The sequence below is a fragment of the Rhinolophus hipposideros genome, assembly GCF_964194185.1.
Source record: "Rhinolophus hipposideros genome assembly, chromosome: 9".
Lineage (NCBI taxonomy): Eukaryota > Metazoa > Chordata > Mammalia > Chiroptera > Rhinolophidae > Rhinolophus > Rhinolophus hipposideros.
In genome coordinates this window covers 23925834-23948751 of record NC_138055.1, presented here as the reverse complement: position 1 = coordinate 23948751, position 22918 = coordinate 23925834, and the positions used below count along the sequence as shown (strand labels likewise).

At 43.6% G+C, this 22918-nt stretch overlaps 1 protein-coding gene and 1 pseudogene across 3 annotated transcripts; one reads left to right on the top strand and one right to left on the bottom strand.

Moving 5' to 3' along the window:
- Positions 1-730: 730 nt before the first annotated feature.
- LOC308501831 (small ribosomal subunit protein eS21-like) lies at positions 731-16144 on the bottom strand (annotated as a pseudogene). Its single transcript has 3 exons — positions 16021-16144; positions 15781-15868; positions 731-993 (listed from the first exon to the last, which is right to left on the bottom strand). The product of its transcript is annotated as a small ribosomal subunit protein eS21-like (transcript).
- PIANP (PILR alpha associated neural protein) lies at positions 15907-22719 on the top strand. Of its 2 annotated transcripts, none has more exons than XM_081061145.1 (6): positions 15907-16148; positions 18412-18471; positions 18731-19245; positions 19984-20065; positions 20886-21107; positions 21454-22719. In XM_081061145.1, the coding sequence occupies exons 2-6, from the start codon at positions 18455-18457 to the stop codon at positions 21473-21475; spliced, it is 858 nt and encodes a 285-aa protein (XP_080917271.1). In that variant the 5' UTR covers positions 15907-16148; positions 18412-18454; the 3' UTR covers positions 21476-22719. The 2 variants fall into 2 exon arrangements, with proteins under 2 accessions (XP_080917271.1, XP_080917272.1); XM_081061146.1 differs by lacking the exon at positions 15907-16148 and adding an exon at positions 16512-16625.
- Positions 22720-22918: the final 199 nt, after the last annotated feature.

Sequence of the window (22918 nt, the reverse complement as noted above, 5' to 3'; positions counted from 1 at the left end):
GCGACACACGCATTCTACTCTCTGATTGACTGTTGAGGAAAGACTGACGGGCGCTTTTTTTCGTGCTTTGTTTCAATAAAACTTTATTGCTGGTCAGCGCTAGACGCTAACTGTAGAGAGAACCTCTGATCTCAGGCAGGTGCCAGGTGGTTCTGTGTCAGTTCCAAGCTGCCAGAAATCTGGAGACCTGGCTGCACGGGGGTGCCTGAGGCGAGAGGAAGGCTGTGATGGAAAGAGAGGAGGAAAAACAGGGGGGAGGGGCGGGAAGCGGGATTTGAGGAGGAGAGAAGGAGACCATGTCAATAATAGAAGTTTAGCAGCAGAGATCATCTGGGTAGTTCAACCAGTCATTTTTTTGAGGAGCAAGAGAAAAGAAGTGGAAAAGGTAAATAACAGCTTACATGTATTGAGTCAAGCATCTTTTAAAACTTTATCCCATTGAATCCTCATAACTACAGCGTCCCTAGCGTGACTCCTGTTCACCGTCTATCTTGATTACAACATGTACTTATAGAGTGATGCTTTCCTGAACATTGACTCTTTCAATTCCTGAGGAGGAAAAAAACCTAGGTGTAAGAAAGGCATGTATTATTATCGTTTTTCAGATGAGGAAATGGGTTCAAGTCTTTTCAAACCTGAAATCATCTTTCCACTTCACCATGACACTTTTTTTGGGGGGAGGGTCACTATTTATTTAGGACAAATACTCCACATCTGTGATTCTCTCCAGTCAGAAGTTCTTTGAGGGGATGCTGACAGCCTTGGCCAGTCGGAGAATGGAGTCATCTGACTCGCCCATCCTGTGAATGGCCCCACAGATAGCATAGGTTTTAAACACCTTTGAACCTGCCTGTCACCTTGTCAACCTCAGCCACATTCATCCGGATGGATGCGTGGTCCTTGGCGCCGATGATGTGGTTGCTGGCAGGGCATTTCTGCAGCACATACAGGTCCACGAACTCGCCTGCGTTGTTCTGCACGTCGGGGGTGCACCTGGTGCCACCACGACGAGTGTGAGCACAGAAAGCTCACCATGATACTTTAGGGGGGAAAATTAACTAACATTTCTATAGTGTTTTATATTTCATACCGGGTTTGCAGAAGTTCAGATGAGAATAAAAGTTAATGACATCTTGGAGGCTTTTGTGTTAAGCACTGAGCTAAGAACTTTACTTAATTCATTTGATGCTTATAACAACCTATTATTGTTTCCATTTTCCAGATTGAAAAACTGAGAGCCAAGGAAGTTAAGTAATTTATATGTAAATGAAAGAGGAGAACGTGGAAAAAGAGGACCTAAATAAGAGAAAATCATAAGACTGCTAGACTACTGCAGCTAAAGGGACTCTAAACTTAAAATTTATGGTCCACATGGCATGGTTTATGGAAGAAAATGGGAAGCAGAAATAGGAAAGGAGAGAAAGAGAAGAAAAAGAAGAAGGAGAAAGAGCTGGAAGAAGAGAAAGAAGAAATGAATGGAAGAGATGACACATAAAAGTGAGAAGAAATCAAAGACATAATAAAATATCCAAAGTTTGAAGGAACCAAAGAATTATGAGTTCAATCTTATCAATTTAAAGAGGGAAAGAAAAAAAATGAGGAAAGAACGAGAAAAGAGCCAACTATGGTCTATTATGTTCTATTAGGTCTTTATTTTTAAAACTTTTAAAAAAGACTTTATTTTTTAGAGTAGTTTTAGGTTTACAATAAAATTGAGAGGAAGGAACAGAGGTTTCCCATATAACCCCTGCTCCTACACATGCATAACTTCCCCCATTATCAACATCATTCACCAGAATGGTACTTTTTTTCCCCCAAGGATGAACTTATATTGACACATTATAATCATCCAAAATCCATGGTTAACCGAAGGATTCACTCTTGGTGGTGTACAATAAGTGGGTTTGTATGACATACATCCATCATTTAATATCACACAGAGTATTTTCACTGTCCTAAAATTTCTCTGTTCTCTGCCTATTCATCTCTCCCCACCCCCTACTCCTGATACCTACTAATTTTTTTTTTCTTTTCTTACTAATCTTTTTATTGTCTCCATAGTTTCACCTTTTCCAGGATGTCATAGTGTGGAAATCATACAATATGTAGCTTTCTCAGATTGGCTTCTTTCACTTTAAGTTTCCTCCATGTCTTTTCATGACTTGATAGCTAATTTCTTGTTAGCACCAAATAGTGTTCCACTGTCTGGATGTACCACAGTTTATTTATCCATTCACCTACTGAAGGACATATTGGTTGCTTCCAAGTTTTGACAATTATGAATAAAGCTGCTATAAACATGCATGTCCAGTTGTGTGTGTGTGTGTACATAGGTTTTTACTCCTTTGGGTAAATACCAAGTAACGTGATTGCTGGGTCATGAGTAAGTATGTTTAATTTTGTAAGAAACCACCAAACTGTCTTCCAAAGTAGCTGTACCATTTTGCATTCCCACCAACAATGTATAATTCCTATTGCTCCACATCCTGGCCACCTTTTAGTGTTGTTAGTATTCCAGCATTTGGTCATGCTAATAGGTGTGTAGTGATATCTTGTTTTAATTTGTATTTCCCTGATGACATAAGATGTAGAGCATTTTTTCATATACCTACTTGCTGTCTGTATGTCTTCTTTGGTGAAATCGTTGTTTGGGTCAAATTGTTTTTTTTATTGAGTTTTAAGAGTTCTTTGCATATTTTTATTAACAGTATCAGATTTGCCTTTTGCAAATATTTTCTTCCAGTCTGTGGCTTGTCTTCTAATTCTCTTGATATTGCCTATCTCAGAGCAGAAGTTTTAAATTTTAGTTAAGTCCAGCTTATCAATGATTTCTTTCATCAATCATGTCTTTGGTGTTGTATCTAAAAAAGGCATCACTATACTCAAGGTCATCTAGGTTTGTACTTATGTTATCTTCTTGGAGTTTTATAGTTTTGCATTTTACATGTCCCAGTCTATGTAGGTCTGTGATCCACTTTAATTTTTGTGAAAGTTGTGTGTGTATTCAAAGTCTGTGACTAGATTCATTGTTTTTGCATGAGAATGTCCAGTTATTCCAGCACCATTTGTTGAAGAGACTATCTTTGATCCATTGTATTGCCTTTGCTTCTTTGTTAATGATTAGTTGACTATATTTATGGGGGTCTATTTCTGGGCTCTCTATTCTGTTTCATTGATCTATTTGTCTATTTTTTTTTTTTTTTAGCAATACTACACTAGCTTTATCACTATAGCTTTATAGTAAGTCTTAAAGTCAGGTAGTGTCAGTCTTCCAACTTTGTTCTTCTCTTTTAATATTGTATTGGCTATTCTGGGTCTTTGTCTCTTCATATAAACTTTAGAATCAATTTGTTGATATCCATAAAATAACTTCCTGGGTTTGTGATTGGGATTCCATTGAATCTGTAGGTCAAGTTAGGAAGAACCTGACAATATTGAGTCTTCTTATCCATGAACATGGATTATTTCTCCATTTTTAAAGTTTCTTCTTTAATTTTGTTCATCAGAGTTTTGTAGTTTTCCTCATATAGACTTTATATATTTTTTTATTAGATTTCTACTTAAGTATTTCAGTTTTGGGGTGCTAAGGTAGATGGTATTGTGTTTTTAATTTCAAATTCCACTTGTTCATTGTTAGCATATAAGAAAGTAATTTTTGTATATTAATCTTGCATCCTTCAATCTTGTTATAATTGCTTATTATTTAGTTCCAAAAGGATTTTTTTTTGGTTGATTCTTTTGGATTTTCTATATAAATTATTACATCATATGCAAAGACAGTTTTATGTCTTCCTTCTTAGTCTATATACCTTTTATTTCCTTTTCTTGCTTTATTGCATTGGCAAAAATTTCCAGTATAATGTCAAAAACGAATGGTGAGATGGGAAAGCCTTGCCTTGTACCTGATCTTAGTGAGAAAGTTTTGAGTTTCTCACCATTAATTATGATATTAGGGGTATAGGGTTTTTGTTATTGTTGTTGTTCAACTTTTTATAAGTTTTAATGACAACCCTTTGAGGTGCATATTAATATCTCAGTTAACCTGTAAAAATACCAGGGATCACAGAAGTTAATTTGTTGTGGCGGCCAGATGGTTCAGTTGGTTAGAGCATGAGCTCTTAACAACAAGGTTGCTGGTTCAATTCCCACATGGGCCAGTGAACTGCGCCCTCCACAACTAGATTGAAAACAATGACTTTACTTGGAGCTGATGGGTCCTGAAAAAATACACTGTTCGCCAATATTCCCCAATAAAATTAATAATAATAATAATAATAATAATAACAATAATAATTTGAAGGTCACCAGTATAAGTGGTGGAACTGAGATCCAAATGCAAGTTTGTCAGATTCCGACACCATGTTAAGAGAAGAAACAAAAAAAAAGAGAGGAGGAAGAAAGAGATAATTTGAGATTTAGTCTTGATTCAGCCATGAACTAGCTGTGACCTTAAAGCAAATTGTGTCATCTGTGGTATCTCCTCTTCCATGTTTGCAAAGTGAGAGATAAATAAAGTCCCCAAGTCCAATTCTGATTCTGATGTTTTATGGTTCTGTGAGAAAAAGAGGAGTAAAAGGAGAAAATGAGAAAACAGGTGGAAAAGGAGAATTTGGAGAAAGAGAGGAGAGGGATAGACAAAAGAAGTGAGATTAGAAAGAGCAGAGAGAGAAGAGGAGGAAGAACAGATGTAAGAAAGAAGTAGAAATGGGAAAAGTGGGAAGAAAAGTAAAGATCTCCAAGAGGAGGATCTAAGCTAATAAAACTTAAATATAACCTAGGATGTAATGTTCATTCATTTGTTACTAAGTGACAGTTGTGTACAAGGCATGTGCCAGGTGCTATGTTTTTTTTTGTTGTTTGTTTGTTTTTAATTCTTTTATTGGGGAATATCAGGGAACAGTGTGTTTCTCCAGGGCCCATCAACTCCTTGTTGTCATTGTCCTTCAATCTAGTTGTGGAGAAGGCAGCTCAGCTCCAAGTCCAGTTGCCATTTTCAATCTTAGTTACAGGGAGCACAACCCACAATCCTATGCGGGAATTGAACCAGCAACCCTGTTGTTCAGAACTTGTGCTCTAACCAACTGAGCCATTGGCTGCTCCAGGTGCTGTGTTTTTAATGCTAAGGATAGAATACAAGATGCACTTAAATAAAGCCAGAGAGGCTGACTGACATTCAAGGGGTCAGACACATAATAAATAAAATATTCATCATGGATTCAAAAGGTATATATTGAGCACCTCTTATTGCCAGTCATTGTTCTATCTACTAGAGATATAGACACAGTTCCTGCTCTTTTGGTATTTACATTCTTTTGGTGAGACTCAGGCAATAAATACATACATATACATATATGTGAATAAATATTATATAGAAAAACAAGAGGGAGATGGAGACATTTTCTGTTTTATATATGGTAATAAGGAAAAGCCTTTCTAAAAAGGTAACAATGGAGCAGAGACCTTAAAAAAAAAAAGAGCAAGTCATGTGGATTTCTGAGGACAGTGTTCTAGGCAGAGCAAACTACAAGTACAAAGATGAGAACATATTTAATGTGTATGAAGAACAGCAAGGGGACCTGTATGGCTAGAGCAGAGTGAGCAATGAGAGAAGTAGTGGGAGAGACCAGAGAGAGAACAAGCCAGATCATATCAGACCCTGTGGGCCATTGTAAGGATACTGGTTCTTCCTCTGAGTGAGATGGGCAGCCAAGGGAGGATTTGAGAGAGGAGTAACGGGATATAACCACCCATATGTTTAAAATATGATGGCTGCACGGACAGAAGTAACAAGTCCAATTAGGAAACTACTGCAATTATCCAGGCAAGAGATGGTGGTGGTAGCAATGGAAGTGAGAAGTGGTTGGGTTCTGAATTTGATTTAAAGCTAGAGTGAACAGAATTTGCAAATGGATTAGATGTGAGGTGTGAGAGAAGAAAGGGCTAAGAATAAGATCGTACAGGCAACCTGCACCAAATTTCAAAATGCAGATCATTTTAACCTTATGAAAAGTTTTAACAAACTTTTCCTGAAAAAATAGGAAAGTAAAGGACACTCCTCAACTCATTCTATGGGACCAGAATTACTTTGATAACCCAACCAGAAAAGGCAATACTAGAAAGGAAAATTACGGGTCAATCTCATTTATTAAAAAAGACGTAAAAATCTTCAATAAAACACTAGCAAACTGAATCCAGCAAAGTGCAAAAAAGATCAAAATTCAAGACTAACTTGAATTTATATCAGGAATTTCAAGGTAGCTTAATATTAGAAAATACATTCATTTTATTCATCATATTAAGAGACTAAAGGAATAAATCACAGAATCATCTCAATAAATACAAAAAAGCACGTGATGAAATCAACAAACATTTGTGATCAAAAAATCTTTTAGAAAGCTAGAAGGGAACTTGTTAATCTGATAAAGAAATGCCTGGTATCACCAATTCTATTCAGTCTTGTAATGGGGATCCCAGCCAGAGTCAGAAAAAGGGAAAAGAAAAGTTGAAGGATTACATAAAAACAGAAACAAAGCTGTTACCATCTATAGAAAGTATCAAAACGTGATAGCATATGTAGAAAATTCAAAAGAATCTACAGATAAATTATTAGAATAAGAGCTTAACAAAATTTCTTGACAAAAATGTACAAAATCAATTATATATCTCTATATAAACAACAATGAGATGATGAATAATTTTAAGTTACCACTTGCAATAGAATGAAAAATATCAAATACCAAGGTATAAATGTAAGAAAATATGTGCAAGACCTATACGCAGCAAATTATAATTTGTTGTGAGACATTGAAGAGGGCCTAACATACGTGGAGAAATATTATCATGTTCATAGATTAAAAGTCTCAATATCAGGAGGAAGTCAATTCTCCCCACAGTGATTTATCGATTCAGTACAATCCTGATCAAAATCCCAACAGCCTTCTTTGTGATTGAATGGAACTGACAAACTGATTCTAAAATTTACATGGAAATGCAAAAGGACAAGAATGGACTCTTGAAGATGAATAAGATGGAAAGACTTGCTTTACCAAATACTAGAATATAATTACAAAATCATAAAAATTGAGATAGTATTGGCACAAGATAGATAAATTGATTACTGGAACATAATACAGAGCCAAAGAATAGACTCACATATATATATAGACACTTGATTTATGAGAGTTTGCACTTTTGAGCAACACATTTCAATGTTGCTGTGACCAATGAGTATCTATACGAAAAGAAATAAAACCAAAGCCCTACCTTAAACCATATACAAACATCATTACCTACTATACAATAGACTAAATGTAAAAGACAAATTAAAAGCCTTTTAGAAGATAATATAGAAAAATATATACATGAGTTTGGGGTAAGGAAATATTTCTTAAGACTCAAATACACTAACCATAACAGAAAAGATTGATAAATTTGACTACATTAAAATCAAGAACATCTGTTCGTCAAAAGATAAGCCACAGAATAGAAGGAAGCATTTGTAACATATATAACTGACCAAAGATATGTCCAAAATGTATAAAGAACTTCTACAAATGAATAAGAAAACCCTAACAACAAAAATTATTAATATAAACTAAAGATCTGAACTAGCACTTTACAAGAGGAAATCCACAAGGTCAACAAACATATGACAAGATGCTGGACGTCTTTCATGATCAGAGACATGCAAATTGAATCCATAATAAAATACCATGGTATGCACCAGAATAGTTAAAATTATAGTCTGAAAAATGTTAAGTGCTGACAAGAATATGGAACAAGAGAAATTCTCATATATAATTAATGAGAGTACAAGTAGTTAAACCACTTTGGAAAAGAGTTTAGCATTATCTAACAAAATGTAAGATACCCCATGATACAGCAATTCCACTCCTACATATATAACAAATATCTATAGTATTATTACATATATATCTTCAAAAGCAGACAGAAGAAACTATATTGTTAAGTAATGCACACATATATGGGGAAACTGTTAAGAAAAGCAAGGAAGTGATTGCCATAAAAGTCAGAATACTACTTACCTTTGGTGAGGAAGAAATGATGTATGACTGATTCAAGAAACACAGTCCTTTTTGAATACTAGCCAGGTTCTTTTAGTTAACCTGGATGGTGGTTACATGAGTATTCCCTCTATAAGTATTCCCTTTGTAAGTGTTCAATATACTTTATATTCAGCTCTCGTTTTATTTATCTTTGTGTGTTATATTTCACAAAATTAGAAATGGGCTTTTAAAAAGCATTTAATTCAACACCTACACATGACAAAATCCTTAGCAAACTAGGAATAGAAGTGGTCATATGTAACTTGATAAAAGTTATTTTTTAATAAGCTATAGCAAACATCACTCTTACTGGAAAAGCTTTGGAAGTGTTTTTAAAACCAGAACAAAAGAAAGATACCAGCTATCACTACTCGTATTTAACATTGCACTAATGGTCCTGGCCAGCACAAGACAAGGAAGTTAAAGCCATGGTATGGGAAAAGAAAAAGCAAATTGTCATCATTTGCAGATGACATGATTGTCTTTGCAGAAAATTCAAAAAATCTATAGCAATATTATTATACAGAAGAGAGAGTTTATCAAGGTGGTTGGGTCTAAAATCAGTATTACAAATCAACTGCATTTCCATATAGCAGCAAAAACAATTTGAAATGTAATCTTAAAAAATATCATTTACCATAAGAGAAAAGCAATAAACTACCTAGGGAGAGGTAAGAAAAGATGTGCATTATCTGCATGCAGAAAATTATTCAAATTCATTGAAGGACATTAAAGACGTAAATAAATGGAGAGATAGCCCAAATCCATGGTAGGAAGTTTCAATACCAAAAAGATGTCAGTTTGTCTTGAATTGGACTTTGGAGTCAATGCAACTCCATTTAAAATCCTATGGAACTTGACAGGCTGCTTCTAAAATAAAGCAATGGCCAAGAAATGTACAATATTCCTGAAGAAGAGTTTATTGCCAAGGCGGTGTTTGCTCTGGGAGATATCTACATTTATTTTAAAGCTATAGGATTTAAGAAAGTATATTATTGCTGCAGGTTTTTAAAAGCTGACCAGTGGAACAGAATAGTGTCCAGACCAGATTCATGTATATGTGCAACTTTGATATATAACAGAATTAGCACAGTAGAAAGGAGGGACTGTTTAATAAATGAGGCTGAGATAACTGATTTTTTATATTAAAAACGAAAAAATAGATCTTTATAATACACCATATAGAAAAATCAATTTTAGGTAGACTTAAGACTTCAGAATAAAGAACAAAGGTTTAAAATCTTTTGGAGAATATGTAAGAAAATATTTTTCTGATCAGAAAGGTAGAGAGTGATTTTTTACACAAGATACAAAAAGCATAATCATAAAATAAAGGGTTGACAAATATGCTGTAGTGCAGGGCGGCCTGCAGGGTCTCAGCTCCCGTTCCCCACACAAGAACACAGGATATGGCTAAGACAAAAAGGAACACCCACGGAGCCATAGGTTGGGGAGTCATACCACTATAGTCTCACTGGAGGCTGGATTCACACCACGTGCGATGTGCTGTCCGCTTTTCTGCCAACAGACCGACTCCCCATTTGCTAGCTGCAATCTGCCTCTCTGTAATCCACAATCCACACTCTGCTGCTTGCTAGCTCAGCCACCAGCTTCTTGCTAGCCCCCATTTGCTTCTAGCGTAGCCACAGCAATTATATTAGTGGCCAATGGCTCACTGGTTACAGCTCATGGCCAACTAGCCACAGCTGATGGCCATCCAATCACAGTTGATGGCCATCTACTACCCGAGCCAGCACCTTTCCACGTGAGGCTGAGAGCCTGGAAACTGCACTCCTGGCTCTGTCCCCACATATGCCTATACTGAAATTAAGAACTTCTTATAATCAAAATACGGACAGTCCCCGCCTTATGATGGTTCAACTTATGATTTTTTCCATTTTAGGATGGTGCAAAAGTGATACGCATTCAGTATAAACAGTACTTTGAGTGTTAAATGTTGATTTTTTTCCAGGCCAACCATATGCAGCTCGTTATTCTCATGATGCTGGGCAGCGGCAGTGACTTGCAGCTCCCAGGCAGCCACACAATCATGAGGGTAAACAACTGATATTGTACAGTGTACTGTGTTGCCAGCATGTTTTTGGATCTTGTGTTTTGTGTTTTTGCATCCCATCATGTGCACAAAACATCCATCTGTGTCTCCCGCTTCTGGTGAGAAGAGGAAAGCAATTACTCTTTTTTTTTTTTTTAATTAAATTTATTGGGGTGACAATTGTTAGTAAATTTACATAGATTTCAGGTGTACAATTCTGTATTACATCGTCTATAAATCCCATTGTGTGTTCACAACCCAGAGTCAGTTCTCCTTCCATCACCATATATTTGATCCCCTTTACCCTCATCACCCACCCGCAATTACTCTTGAGATGAAACTCAAGCTCATTGCCCAACTGTAGGCTAATATAAGTGTTCTGAGCATGTTTAAAGTAGGCTAAGCTACTTTAAACCTTTAGTAGGCTAAGCGGTGATGTTCGTCAGGTGAGGTGTATTAAATGCATTTTCGACTTACGATATTTTCAAATTAGGATAGGTTCATCAGGACGTAACCCCATCGAAAGTTGAGAAGCATCTGTACATCATGAAGAAAGTGAAAGGACAGATCACAAGTATCTTCACAAAGGAGAAAATATTTGCAATGTGTAAAACAAAAGATGAGTGTCCAGAATACATAAAGAACTCCTACAAATCAATAAGAAAAACACAAACAACCCAAATGATCAGGCATTTCCAAGAACAGGAAATTAAAAAGGCTATTAAGCATATGTAAAGATGCTCAACTGCATTAGTAATTAGAGAAATGCCAAATAAAACCACAAGGAGATACTACCATACACTTTCTGGGTTGGCAAAAATTAAGAAGTCTAAAACTACAAGTGCTGGAGACAATGTAGATCAATGGGAACTCAAATATTGCTGGTAGGAGTGTAAATTGAGAAAAACAATTTGGCATTCTTTCTCAGAGATAATTATTCTTAGACCTCCCAACCTAGCAATCTCACTGCGAGATACAAGCCCCAGGGAAACACTTGCACATATACTGGAAACAAATACAATAATGTCCATAGCAACAGTGTTTATAATAGCAAAAAAACAAAAAAAGGAAACAAATCACAAATCCATCAACAGAATAAATTATGTGCACACAATGGTGCATTGTATGTATTCCATTGAAAGTGTATGAACTCCAGATATATGCAACAATATGGATAAATCTTGGCAATGTCAAATTGAGTGAGAAAACAAACATGTACAAGGAGATATAATTTTTATAGAGCTGAAAAATAAGCAAGACTAAACAACATATTGTTTAAGCTTATACCCATTTGTGAGAAAACTATATTTAAAAAACAACAGAATAATAAAATAAAATTGGAAGATAGCGATTATAAGGAGGGGGCAGTGCAATGGGAGGATGGGGGACAAGTTATTGCAAGTTATAAATGCAAGTTATTGGTAGATTTCTAGTCCTTGAGTTGGGTGGTGGGTTCACAAATATTCATTTTATTTTTCCACTTTATAACTAACATATATATTAGCATCTTGTGCGTCAAATTTTTATATGTAGAAAATTATATTTATATATAATATAAATACATATTATATTTGTATATGTATATTTAAAGATAATAAAGTCAAATAAAATGCTAGCCAGCTATAAAGACATTAAAAAAAAAAAGGGTGACTCCAGGTTTTTTGTCCTGATCAACTAGAAGAATGGAAATGCCATTTCTTAAAAGAGGAAGTGTTAAAGGAGGGGCAGGTTTACAAGCCTGAGAGAAGGGAAGGGGCTGGGCTGGAGATAAAAGTTAGGGGACATCAGTAAAAATTATATTTAAAGCCCAGAAACTGAATGAGATCCCCTGGGGTGTGACTATAGATAGAGAAGATAGCCAAGATGCGGCAATAAGAAAGATGAAGAGGACCTGATAAAGGAGAAGGAGAAACCAGTGCGGGACGACAAAAATCAGGACAGTATAGCATCATAAAAGTCAGGTCAGAAAGCGTTTCCAGAATGGGACCTGATCACCTGTATCAAAGACCATTGACCAGCAAGTAAAATGACACTGACCATTGACCTTTGGACTTGGAAACATGGAGGTCACAGGTAGCCTTGACAAGAGGAATTTCAGCAGGGTAGTTTGGCAGAAGTCTGAAGGGGTGGGTTCAAGAAAGATTGGGAGCACATCCATAAGTCAGAATACTATGAGGATGTATGAAAGGATGACAAAGCCCTCTCTTCATTGATATGGGAAAATAGCAAAGATACACTGCTAAGTCACAAAGGAAAGATGTAGAACAGTGTATATGGTATGCCAACTTTTATGTAAAATACATGGGGGAATAACAATGTATACTACTCTTTGCTTGTGTATGCATAAAGAAATTCTGGAAGAATACATAGAAATTAGTCACAATGAGGGCAAGGATGGGAACTAGAAAGATGGTGGACAGGGCAAGAGTAAAAACTTTCATTATATAACTTTTTATATATTGAAAGCTTTTTGTACATATGAATGTATTACCCATTCAAAATAATGAATTACAAATATTAAATAGTTTAAGTTATTAAAAGAGAAAGAGAAGGAATAAGAGAAGTGGAAGAGATGGTGAATGGAGACAATCTCCTGAGATGCTTTGCTTTAGAAGGGAAACAGAAGGGCAGACACTGGATGGGGACATGGAGCTAAGGAGGGTTTGTTTTAAGCTGTGAGAAATTACATCATGTTACATGCTGCTAGGAATAATCAGGTAGAGAGGAGGAGAGACACGCAGGAGATGGAGGGACAGTCATTGGAGTAAAGTATTTGAAAAGGGATTCCCCCCAAGCCCCAAGGAGAGGTGGGGCTGGAATACGGTGGTGCAAGTGGGAAAGTTCTTTTCTGTCTGCTTCTATTTTCTCAGAAAAGCAGAAAGTAAGATCAACTGAGAGTGAGAAGCGTGCAGAAGTATGCTGAACATTGACGGACAGGAAACAGAAATTTATCCTGACAAATACTGGGACCCCCCCCCCCCCCACCACACACGTACACACCAGAAAATGAGCCCAGAGATAATGATAAAGAGACCAACAGAGCCAGACACAGGGAGAGAATTTACAGGCTGTGGAGTGTGGGAAGGTCCTCAAATTATCTGAAGACACATTTATCTATCACTCTGTATTTCATTGTCTCCCTAACTAGATCCCACGTTCCAGGAAGAAAGTGATGGCTTTGTTCTTGCTCTCCACTGTATCCCCGCCCATAGCACACTACCCAACATGTAGTAAGTGTTCGAAAAAGAGTCTTTGAAAGAATGAATGAATCAAGAATACTAGAAATACACGATGATGATTTGAAGTCCTCAGAGGAAAAGGCACTTACACTGGAAGTGAATCACTTGATAAATCTGACCCACACGCTTCATATAATGAGTCCTCTTACAGCACATCCTCAGGACGCACGGGGGTTCACTGGGGCCCAGGATATGGTATGATTTGTGCAGCCTGCCTCACATGGCCCGGTTCATATCCAATGTGCACTGTCTTTCCCCTGCCACTGGGAGACACTAAGAGGACAGCTCACGCACAGCTGTTCTGACCTCAGAATGAAGAACTCTCAGGGAAAGGAAAGCAGGAGGGCAGCCACTGCAGATGCTGGTTAGAACAGCAGGCTTCCTTCCGGGAGGCAGGAGTGCCAGGCTAATGATAGTAATAGCACAGGGGATGAAGGGCGATTGTCTGGAGGGGCGTGGGTGTAAGCAGAGACTCAGCCGAAAGCACTGTGCACAGATCACAGGGCAGAGATCAGGGAAAGCAGGCAGATAGAAAGGAAAGGCAAGTGGGGGGCAGAGGAGAGAATGAATTTCAAGTGGGCAGAGATCTCAGGTGAAGTTCAGTAAGCAATAAGTATTAAGCATCTGTTATGTGCCAAGCACTGACATAGGTTACAGGGGGAACAGGACAAATGAGATCTTTGTTTTCTAGAGTCTGTGGGGATGGGGGGCAGACAATAAGCAGTAAATAAGTATAAGATCATTTCAGAGTGATGAGTTAGAAAGACAATGAAATATATTGACGAAATAAGAGTGGGCGGCTGAATGGCAAGAAGGAGTCAACCGGGTGAAGGGCGGCACAGAGGATTCCAGGAAGAAGGAATCCAAAGTGCAGGGGAGCTAAGAGAATGACTCTGGATGTTCTGAGACATCAAGAAATCCAATCTGGCAGGAACAGGGTTTGAACATTGAGGAGGGGTACAAGTTGGAGGGCCCCTCCTAACAAGTCAGATTTATTCCAATTCTAAAAGCCACTCAAATATTTTAAGCAGGGAAGAGCATAATATGATTACGATTTAAAAAAAAAAAAAAATATATATATATATATATATATATATATATATATATATATATATATATTACTAGATATTGTGAAGACTAGTTTGTAAAGGGCAAGGGCAGAAGTGAGGGACCAGCTAGGAAGCTATTGCACTATTTCAGATGAGAGATGACTGCTTGGACCAGGGTGCTAGTAACAAAGACGGAGAGAAGTACATGGATTCAGGATGTATTTTAGATGCAGAGCTCACAGAACTTCCTGGTGAATTAGACACAGGGTGAGAATTAATGAGAAAAGGGAAAGGGAAGGAAGGATGTTTCCTAGGTTTTTAGCCTGAACAAGTAGGATGGGGAACACTGGGAGAAAAATGGATTGGCCAGGAGAGAATTCAAGACATGTATTTTAGCTGCATTAGCTCCACATGGCTATTAGACATCCAAGTGGAGATGTCAAGTAGGTTGTTGGATAAATGAGTCTGGAGCTATGGATATAAATTTAGGACTTGCTGACATTTACATAGTATTTAAGTCCTGGGACTGGATGACATCACTGGACAGAGAATGTGGAAATAGAAGAGGGCCAAGGACTAAGCCCTACGAAGCTCTAACATTTAGAGGTTGAGCAGAAGAAGACTCAGAAGGAAAAGCCAGGGAGGCTGGAGGGAAACTAGGGAGTATGGTGTCCTAGAAGTGCAACCAGAATAAGACAGGGTAATGTGATAGAGATGAATGGGATAGGATGGGGTGAGAGTGGGGGCAGAGGAAGCTACTTTTGATAAGAGAGGTTAGGGAAAGCCTCCCAGAAGAGGTAACATCGGATCTAAGTGAAATATTAATGAAGAGTCACTGTGAAATGCCAGGGGGTGGGGGGAAGGGGAATGTTATAGGCAGCGGCAACAGCACGTGCAAAGGTCCTGTGGCCAGTTAAGCTTCTCCAGTTCTAGGAACATAGGTCAGGTCCAGTGTAGCTGGGCATAAAATGTTAGGAGGAAATCAGAGAGCTACACAGAGGCTAAGTCACAGAGGGCCTTGTCAGTCACAGTAAGGAATTTGGATATTCTGAGTGCTAGAAAAGCTGAGTAATGCAGCTTGGTTTACTTGTTTTAAAGATCATGTGGGTTGCTTTGTTGAGAACGCATTGTAGCAGGGCCAGGGTGGAATCTGGGGGATACAAGGATGGTGAGATGTCTTCACTGCCACCCCCACCTTGATCCCTGGCACTCGGCACTCTCCACCAGGGACGAAACAGAGTTGAGGACGCAGAGCATTGGGTGATTCAGAATCTCAGAAACTGACTAAGGTGACCATGGGTGTCCAAGGAGTTGGGGATGAAAGGGCTGCAGAAGCCCGCCGTTAGGACCCGGGGAATCATACGGTCGCTCACCTGCGCTGTCCTCTCCAACCCTCCACCTGGAACACAGCTGGGCGCGACTCCCGTGGCGCGGCAGCGGGAGGGTTAAACCGTGCGTGGCCTACAGGCGGGAGGGGGAGAGGCGGAGACCCAGTGCTCGCAGCTACCGCGCCGAGCCCAGCCGAGCCGAGCGCAGCCCGAGCCTTGCCGAGTAGAGCCGAGACCAGCATCTCCCGCCGCCGCCGCCCCGCGCCCGGGGCGCTAGCCCCCCACCCTCTCCGGCGCCCCGCTGCTGGCCAGCCCCCCCGACGATGCCCCAGGTCCCACCCGCCCCCGCGACCCCCCAGCCCAGCTCAGCCCTGAGCGCCCGCAGCTGTTGCGCCGTCGCGCCAGGCATGCAGGTGAGTGAGAGGGACCCCCACTCCCCCAGCCGAGGGAGCCCGGCCCAGCCCTCCCCGACTCCGCGCCTTTAGCCCGCGTCCCTCTCCGCGCGGTCGGTCGCCGGGGCTCCAGCCTCCAGCCTCGAAGCGCTGCTTTCCCGCCGTGCTCTCCGTCCCTCCTCGGCTTCTGGCTCCATCTGCCCTCCAGGCGCCGCGGCCGCGGTCCCCGCAGCTGCCTCCATCCTGCCTTTGGCTCAGGCTCTTTGCATCCTCCAGCTTCGGGTTCCCTGCCTGCTCTCGGCGTTCCCTCCCTCGGAGTCCCTTTGCCGACCTCCTGGTCCTCGTTCCTCCCACCCCTCTTTCTGGCCGCTTTCCGGCCCAGTACCTGGTGCGCGTGCCTGTGGGAGGGGTGGGCTCTGGGCAACGCTAGTGATGGGGCCGGGATCCCCCACCCCAAGGCTCCCGCCCCACCCCCAGCTCGTCTCTTGCGCACAACAGGTCGGTGAGGCGCGAGGAGAGGGTGGGGGTGGCGCGCCAGCCTGGGGACTGCGGGCTTCGTGGAAGGGATGGCTAAAGGGGGTGCGGGTCCAGGGACCGGAGTTGACGTCGGTGGGAGGGGGAGAATGCACGAGGCGGAGAGGCAAGTGAGTCCAGGAGTCAGCTGGTCACAGTGCCCCTGTGAGCCCTTCTCCACTTCACTGGTTCGCTCCTACACTTCTTACTCCCTCCCTGCAGCTTCCTTCGCTTGTCCCTTTCTCCCTTCTTCCCACCAAGCCCCCATCCCTATCTCTTCCCACAGCTCCATATCCCTTTACATTGGAAGAAACAATTTCCAGCTCCTCCATCTTTGCAGTTCCCATCTTTGGTCCCCATCCCTTCCTCTTCTCATTTTGTCCTCAGTATTCTGCTCTGTCCTTTCTCATTTCCTTTCTCCCCTACCCTTCTCTTCTGGACCCCTTTCTCCCTTCCCCTTTTCTGTCTCCACTTCCTTTCTGCCTGGACCACTTCCCTTCCTTCCTTCTCCTCCTGCCATTCCCCCTCCTTCCCCTGCTCCTGTGATCCCTTCGCCTCAGTTTCCCTCCCTGACCTTTAACTTACTCTGTTCCCCGTTCAGCATCCTCCAAGCTCCCAGTCTTCTGTACCCGCGCCCCTTGCCAGGCCTTTCTTTTTCAGGACTGACTCCTGTGCCTCACCCTATGCGTTCTGCCTGCTTCCTCTTCATCCTTCTCCTCCTCCAGGTTCACTCTTAACCCACCTTCCCTTTCAGGGCCCTCCACCCCTTCACATCTCTCCCCACTGTCCTCTTCCCTGTTCCCTTCCCCAGATTTTCCCATCTTATTCCCATTATTCTCTGAGAGTACTTAATGTACAGATTTGGAACCCAGAAACCAGAGGACACAGGGTGTCATATCTTCATTCACTCTGGGGAGCCTGGTCCCCCTGGATCCACCACCCTCAACCCTGAGAACATGTCCTTCCTCTTTCAAAGCCAATCATCCCAGTTCTCCCGGGACTTTTTACCCAAGGGAGCTATTAGGTTGGTGCAAAAGTAATTGCTGTTTAAAAGGTTAAAAATAATTGTGAAAACCGCAATTACTTTTGCACCGACCTAATACATGTGAGTGGGTGGCCTGTCTCCAACTCCACCTCCCTTCAGAAGGCACCTATGTCTTTGGATGATTAAACATTGAGCAAAAATGATATTCTGTAGTTTTTCTCCCAGCCACCTCTCTCTTTCACCAGCTCTTTTCTTTCATCTCTCCATCTCCTCTTCCCTTTCTCCTGAAGATGTAGATTCCTGGGGCCAATCATAAGAGAAATGCCTGGGACTACAAGTGAGGTGGACAGGCTGGGATCCTCCCCTCTGCACACGCCACACACACATTCACACACTCACTCAGATTGATTTCCTCTTCCCTCCCCCTCTGTCAGGCTCCCTCCCTAGCTGTAGGTGCTCAAGGAATCACAAGGTTCTTGGCTCTAAATTAAGATCCAAGAAAAGCTTGGAGCTGTGGACCAAGGAAGTGAGAAGGAAGCCAGCTTTAGAAGTAAGAGTAGACCCTGGGGTGGCGAGGTAACAGGGACCTGGAGAGTTGTAGAGAGGGGCTGAGGTCCAGACTGGGAGCCACTCCGGGAGTTTTTCCCCCAAAGGATGTTCAGCAGCAGTGCATCCATAGCTGGCAGTCAGCAGCCTGGGAGGGGAGATGGGGGTAGAATTTGTGGAAAAATGAGCTGGGGAAGTACCCAGGGCAGGGTGGGGATGACGACACCCTCTCTCCCCCAGTAAAGGCTAAAAATCTGGGTCACAGCTGAGGAAGATCTCCGACATGGAGTCCAGGATGTGGTAAGTTTGGCACAGCAGAGGGAGCTTGGAGGGCACTTTCCCTGAGGTCTTGGCCCTTTCTCCCCAGGCCCACCCAGGGCCTCCCATCCTCAGGGCTAGACCCTAGGAAGATAGGAAATGATGCTGAGTCTTCCCAAGGCCCACCTGCTTTTGGAACACCTGGAGGGAGGTAGCTGGGGATTTCCAGTATGAGCCTGTCTTCCCCACACATAGCCCCCAAATGGGCTTCTGTCTCATCCTTTTTTCTCCCTTCTTGCAGGCCTGCACTGCTGCTGTCCCACCTTATCCCTCTCTGGCCACTGTTGTTGCTGCCCCTCCCGCCACCTGCTCAAGGCTCCTCCTCCTCTTCCCCTCGAACCCCACCGGCCCCTGCCCGTCCCCCATGTGCCAGGGGAGGCCCTTCGGCCCCACGTCATGTGTGCGTGTGGGAACGGGCACCCCCACCAAGCCGATCCCCTCGGGTCCCAAGATCAAGGCGGCAAGTCCTGCCTGGCACTGCACCCCCTGCCACCCCATCAGGCTTTGAGGAGGGGCCACCCTCATCCCAGTACCCCTGGGCTATTGTATGGGGCCCTACAGTGTCTCGAGAGGATGGGGGGGACCCCAACTCTGCCAATCCTGGATTCCTGCCCCTGGACTATGGTTTTGCAGCCCCTCATGGGCTGGCTACCCCACACCCCAACTCAGACTCCATGCGGGGTGATGGAGATGGGATCATCCTTAGAGAAGCACCTGCCACCCTGCGGCCATTCTTGTTTGGGGGCCGTGGGGAAGGTGAGTGGGAATGGAAGAGGCTGGTAGGGATATGAGGGTGGGGAGGCTGGTTGAAGACTCAAAGGGCAGCAACAGAGGGCTTGTCTCTTAGCTCCCTCCGCAAATGTGTCGGGCACTAGCTGGCACAGGAGGCAGAGATGAAGACGTGTCTGAGTCCTTGAGGAGCTCAGGTCCACTGGAGAAGACAGATGTGTAAACACTTGGGGATGTATGTCAGTGCAATAAGTGCTTAACCAGAGGCGCACACAGCATGGTTTTAAGAAAAGGGAGAGACTATTTCTGCCTAGGGGTCAGGACATCTGCCAAGAATTGACACATGAGCTGGACCTTGAAAACTGAGTGGGTGTATTCCGTGCAGAGGAACACCATGGATGAAAGACCTCCAGGGTGACATCTAGGCTCAGGGACGGCAGAGACAGGGCTAGTGGTTTGGGGGCAAGACCAGGACAGAGATGGACATTTCCACCCCCTGGTTACAGAGGGGATGTCTCTCACCTTGGAGCCCCCTCCTCATCACATGTATACAGAAGGTGTGAGAAAGTGGACAAGGATTCTGGAGAAGAGCTGAAAAGTCTGGGGGAAGCTGATGAATAGAATAAAGGGTGGGGCCTCCAAAAAGAACTGGGCAATGTGGATTCAAATGGCAGCCCTCCTCAAGCTTACAGACCCTGCAGCCTAGCCCTACTCTGGTTACTTCCACCTCAAGCCTCCCTAAAACTTTCTTCCCAACCCAATCAGGTGTGGACCCCCAGCTCTATGTCACAATTACCATCTCCATCATTATTGTTCTCGTCGCCACTGGCATCATCTTCAAGTTCTGGTAAGCTGGGGGCAGGAGGGTGCTGGCAGATGGGGACTGAATTAAATGTTTGGCTGGAAGGAGGGAAGGAGCAAAGGCAGCAATTTTGCTGGGGGTGGGATAGGAAATGTTGGAGTAAAGCAAGACCATAGAGAAAGGTGGTAAGGATTTGGGTGGGGGGAAAGTGGAAAATCCTTCTCCCAGGGAAACACGAGGAAAATTGGAGAGGTAGGGAATTATTTATGTGCACTGAGGGCTTTGGTGGGCATCCCTTGTTTCCATTTCCTCCAAGACACAGAAAACTGACCCAGTCTTCATAGCCCCTTCTTAGGTTTGCCTGGGGAGGAAGGAGCAAATCTGGAGCTTTCTTTGCACGCATTTAATAATGGGTCAGAGATGACGATACATTAGTCCTTCACACATTAGTCTGATGAGAGAATCACCAGACTAAGGTGTCCAGGTCATTAGCTGACTTTGAACTAGAACTAAACTTGCCAAAGCACCTACTGAGGAGAGAGATGGCTCTTCTGGGTACGCATGGGAGAGTAGGCCATTCTGAGTGACTCTGCCTGTTGGTGGGGAGGAGGAACTAATTCTGTGGATCGCAACTAGGATGGGAAGATGGTTTAGATCCTGGAGCCCCAGTGGGGTGGGGCAGGTGAAGTAAGTGGCTTTAATGACACACAGTCTCAGGAGATTTAGTGTAGGGAACTGTTAGAGGCCAGTTTCTCTACTGTAGGATGTTAGGGGTTCCTCAGGGAGGCTAGGGGTGACCAGCCCTGCAGGCCCAGGATGGTGGCTTCTGAAGTGTGTGAGAGAACCTCTCTCCTTCTTTCACCAGCTGGGATCGCAGCCAGAAGCGGCGCAGGCCCTCAGGACAGCAAGGTGCCCTGAGGCAGGAGGAGAGCCAGCAGCCACTGACAGACCTGTCCCCAGCTGGGGTCACTGTGCTGGGGGCCTTTGGGGACTCACCTAGCCCCACCCCTGACCATGAGGAGCCCCGAGGGGGACCCCGGCCTGGGATGCCCCAGCCCAAGGGGGCTCCAGCCTTCCAGTTGAACCGGTGAGGGCCCAGGGCAAAAGGATGGGGGGGCGGTTGGCCATTTAGTAGTCTGGAGCTGTGGTTGGGGGTACTTCCTCCTGGGTGGGTGGGGAAAAGGTAGGCCTGGCCCTTCCAGAGCCCCTGGCTCTCCTTCCCAGCTTGGTCCCTGGCCCTATAAAAGGGCCTGTACTCCTCCTCTCTGGGGGGACCCTTCCTTTTCCTGCTCTCTGTGGATCTATGTCCTGTTCTCATGCTGCCATTTAACTCCAACTCTGCCCTCTTAACCTTGATTCCCTTTCTTTGTCTTCCCTTTTGATTCTGGCTTACCCCTTGGTTCCTGACTGTGCCCTTTCCCTCTTCCTCTCAGGATTCCCCTGGTGAATCTGTGATGCTCCCCCAATGTTGGGGTGCCGCCAAGCAGGAGGCCAAGGGGCCAGCACAGCCCCCATCCCACTGAGGGTGGGGCAGCTGTGGGAGCTGGAGCTGCAGGCGCTCCTGGCTCCTGCCTTTGCACACCAACCTGGAACACTCACTGGCCCCATAGGCAATCCTACCTGCTCACCCTCCTTTAAGTGGGGACCTCACATATTTGTGACTCTGGTCCCCCATCCCCACCCTTGCACACTCACATGAAAGCCTTGCACACTCACCTCCACCCTCACGGGTCATTGCACACATTCATGCTCTTGTGCAGCCAGTCTTATGTCTCCTCTCCCCGTCCACCTTTCTCCCCTCGCTGATCCCTCATATTCTCCTTTTTGTTTCACTTTTCACTTTCTCTTCTTCCCACATTCCAAGCTCAGCTCAGTCACTCAATGGTCTGTGGGTGACTTTACCATTTCCTCTCATGCATTTGCTGGCCCCATGTCGTGGTGTTGCCTGTCGTGCCCACAATCTCCCTCATGAACACCCACTGATCTAGTTACTGTGGCTCCTGCATGCTGCCCCAGAGGTGGGTGGGAGGTGAGCTGGGGGCTCCTGGTGCCCCCTCTATCACGGTCCCATCCTGTTCCATGTCATGTGTTTCACAGTGTCCCCGATCCACGGGCACTCTCATTACCCTGAGGGCTACTCCATAGGAATGAGGGTAGTGAGGCCCCACACTTTTCCCCTCCCCCACTGCTCGTGTTGTCTGGGAGATGGGTTTTGGGGAAGTCACCTGCTGCACTACCTGGGAAAGGGGCTCCCATTGTCCCTTCCCTTTCTCCGAAGTTTTTTGTCTTGTCTGTCCTGCCTGTCTCTGTGTGTCACTCTCTGGAATTCAGAGTCCCCCGAGCCAGTTTTCCCAGCCTCCCTGAGGGCCTCCCTAATTCCAGAGGCTGCCAGGGACTGGAGCCAGCTGGTTCAAGGCCATGGGGAGCTCTACCTTCCAATCTACCCCTTCCCTTCCTGGGCTCCCTCTCATCCCTCTCACCTTCCCTCCTTTGTTCTTCCACTCTCCCTCCTTTTGCCTCCCCACCCCAAGTTTGTCTCTACTTCTCATCGTTTCTCCCACCTTCCTTCTTTCTTTCTCTTACCTGGCTCCAATGCTGTGATATATATTTTTGTATTATCTCTTTCTTCTTGTGGTGATAATCTTGAATTCTTGTGGGATGTAAGTTTCAAAATTTTCAAATAAAGCCTTTGCAAGATACCCGAGTCCCTGGTTCTGCCTTGTGAGCCCTGGAGAGGACTGGAGGAGGGGTGATGGGCAACCAAGAGGGAGGAAGAGAAGGATGAGCAGGGAGAATCCCTCCAGACCCGATGTGAGTTGGGATTCTGTGGGTGTTACTTGGGACCAAATGGAAGGAAGAGAAACTAAGGGAGCAGCTGGAGCAAGAGAAACTGGAAGA

What these genes read in the sequence shown, in the direction of transcription:
- PIANP (XM_081061145.1), top strand. An exon ending in GTTTGGGGGCCGTGGGGAAG is followed by an intron (nt 19,246 to 19,983) that starts GTGAGTGGGAAT and finishes CAACCCAATCAG; the next exon opens with GTGTGGACCCCCAGCTCTAT. An exon ending in CCAGCCTTCCAGTTGAACCG is followed by an intron (nt 21,108 to 21,453) that starts GTGAGGGCCCAG and finishes TCTTCCTCTCAG; the next exon opens with GATTCCCCTGGTGAATCTGT.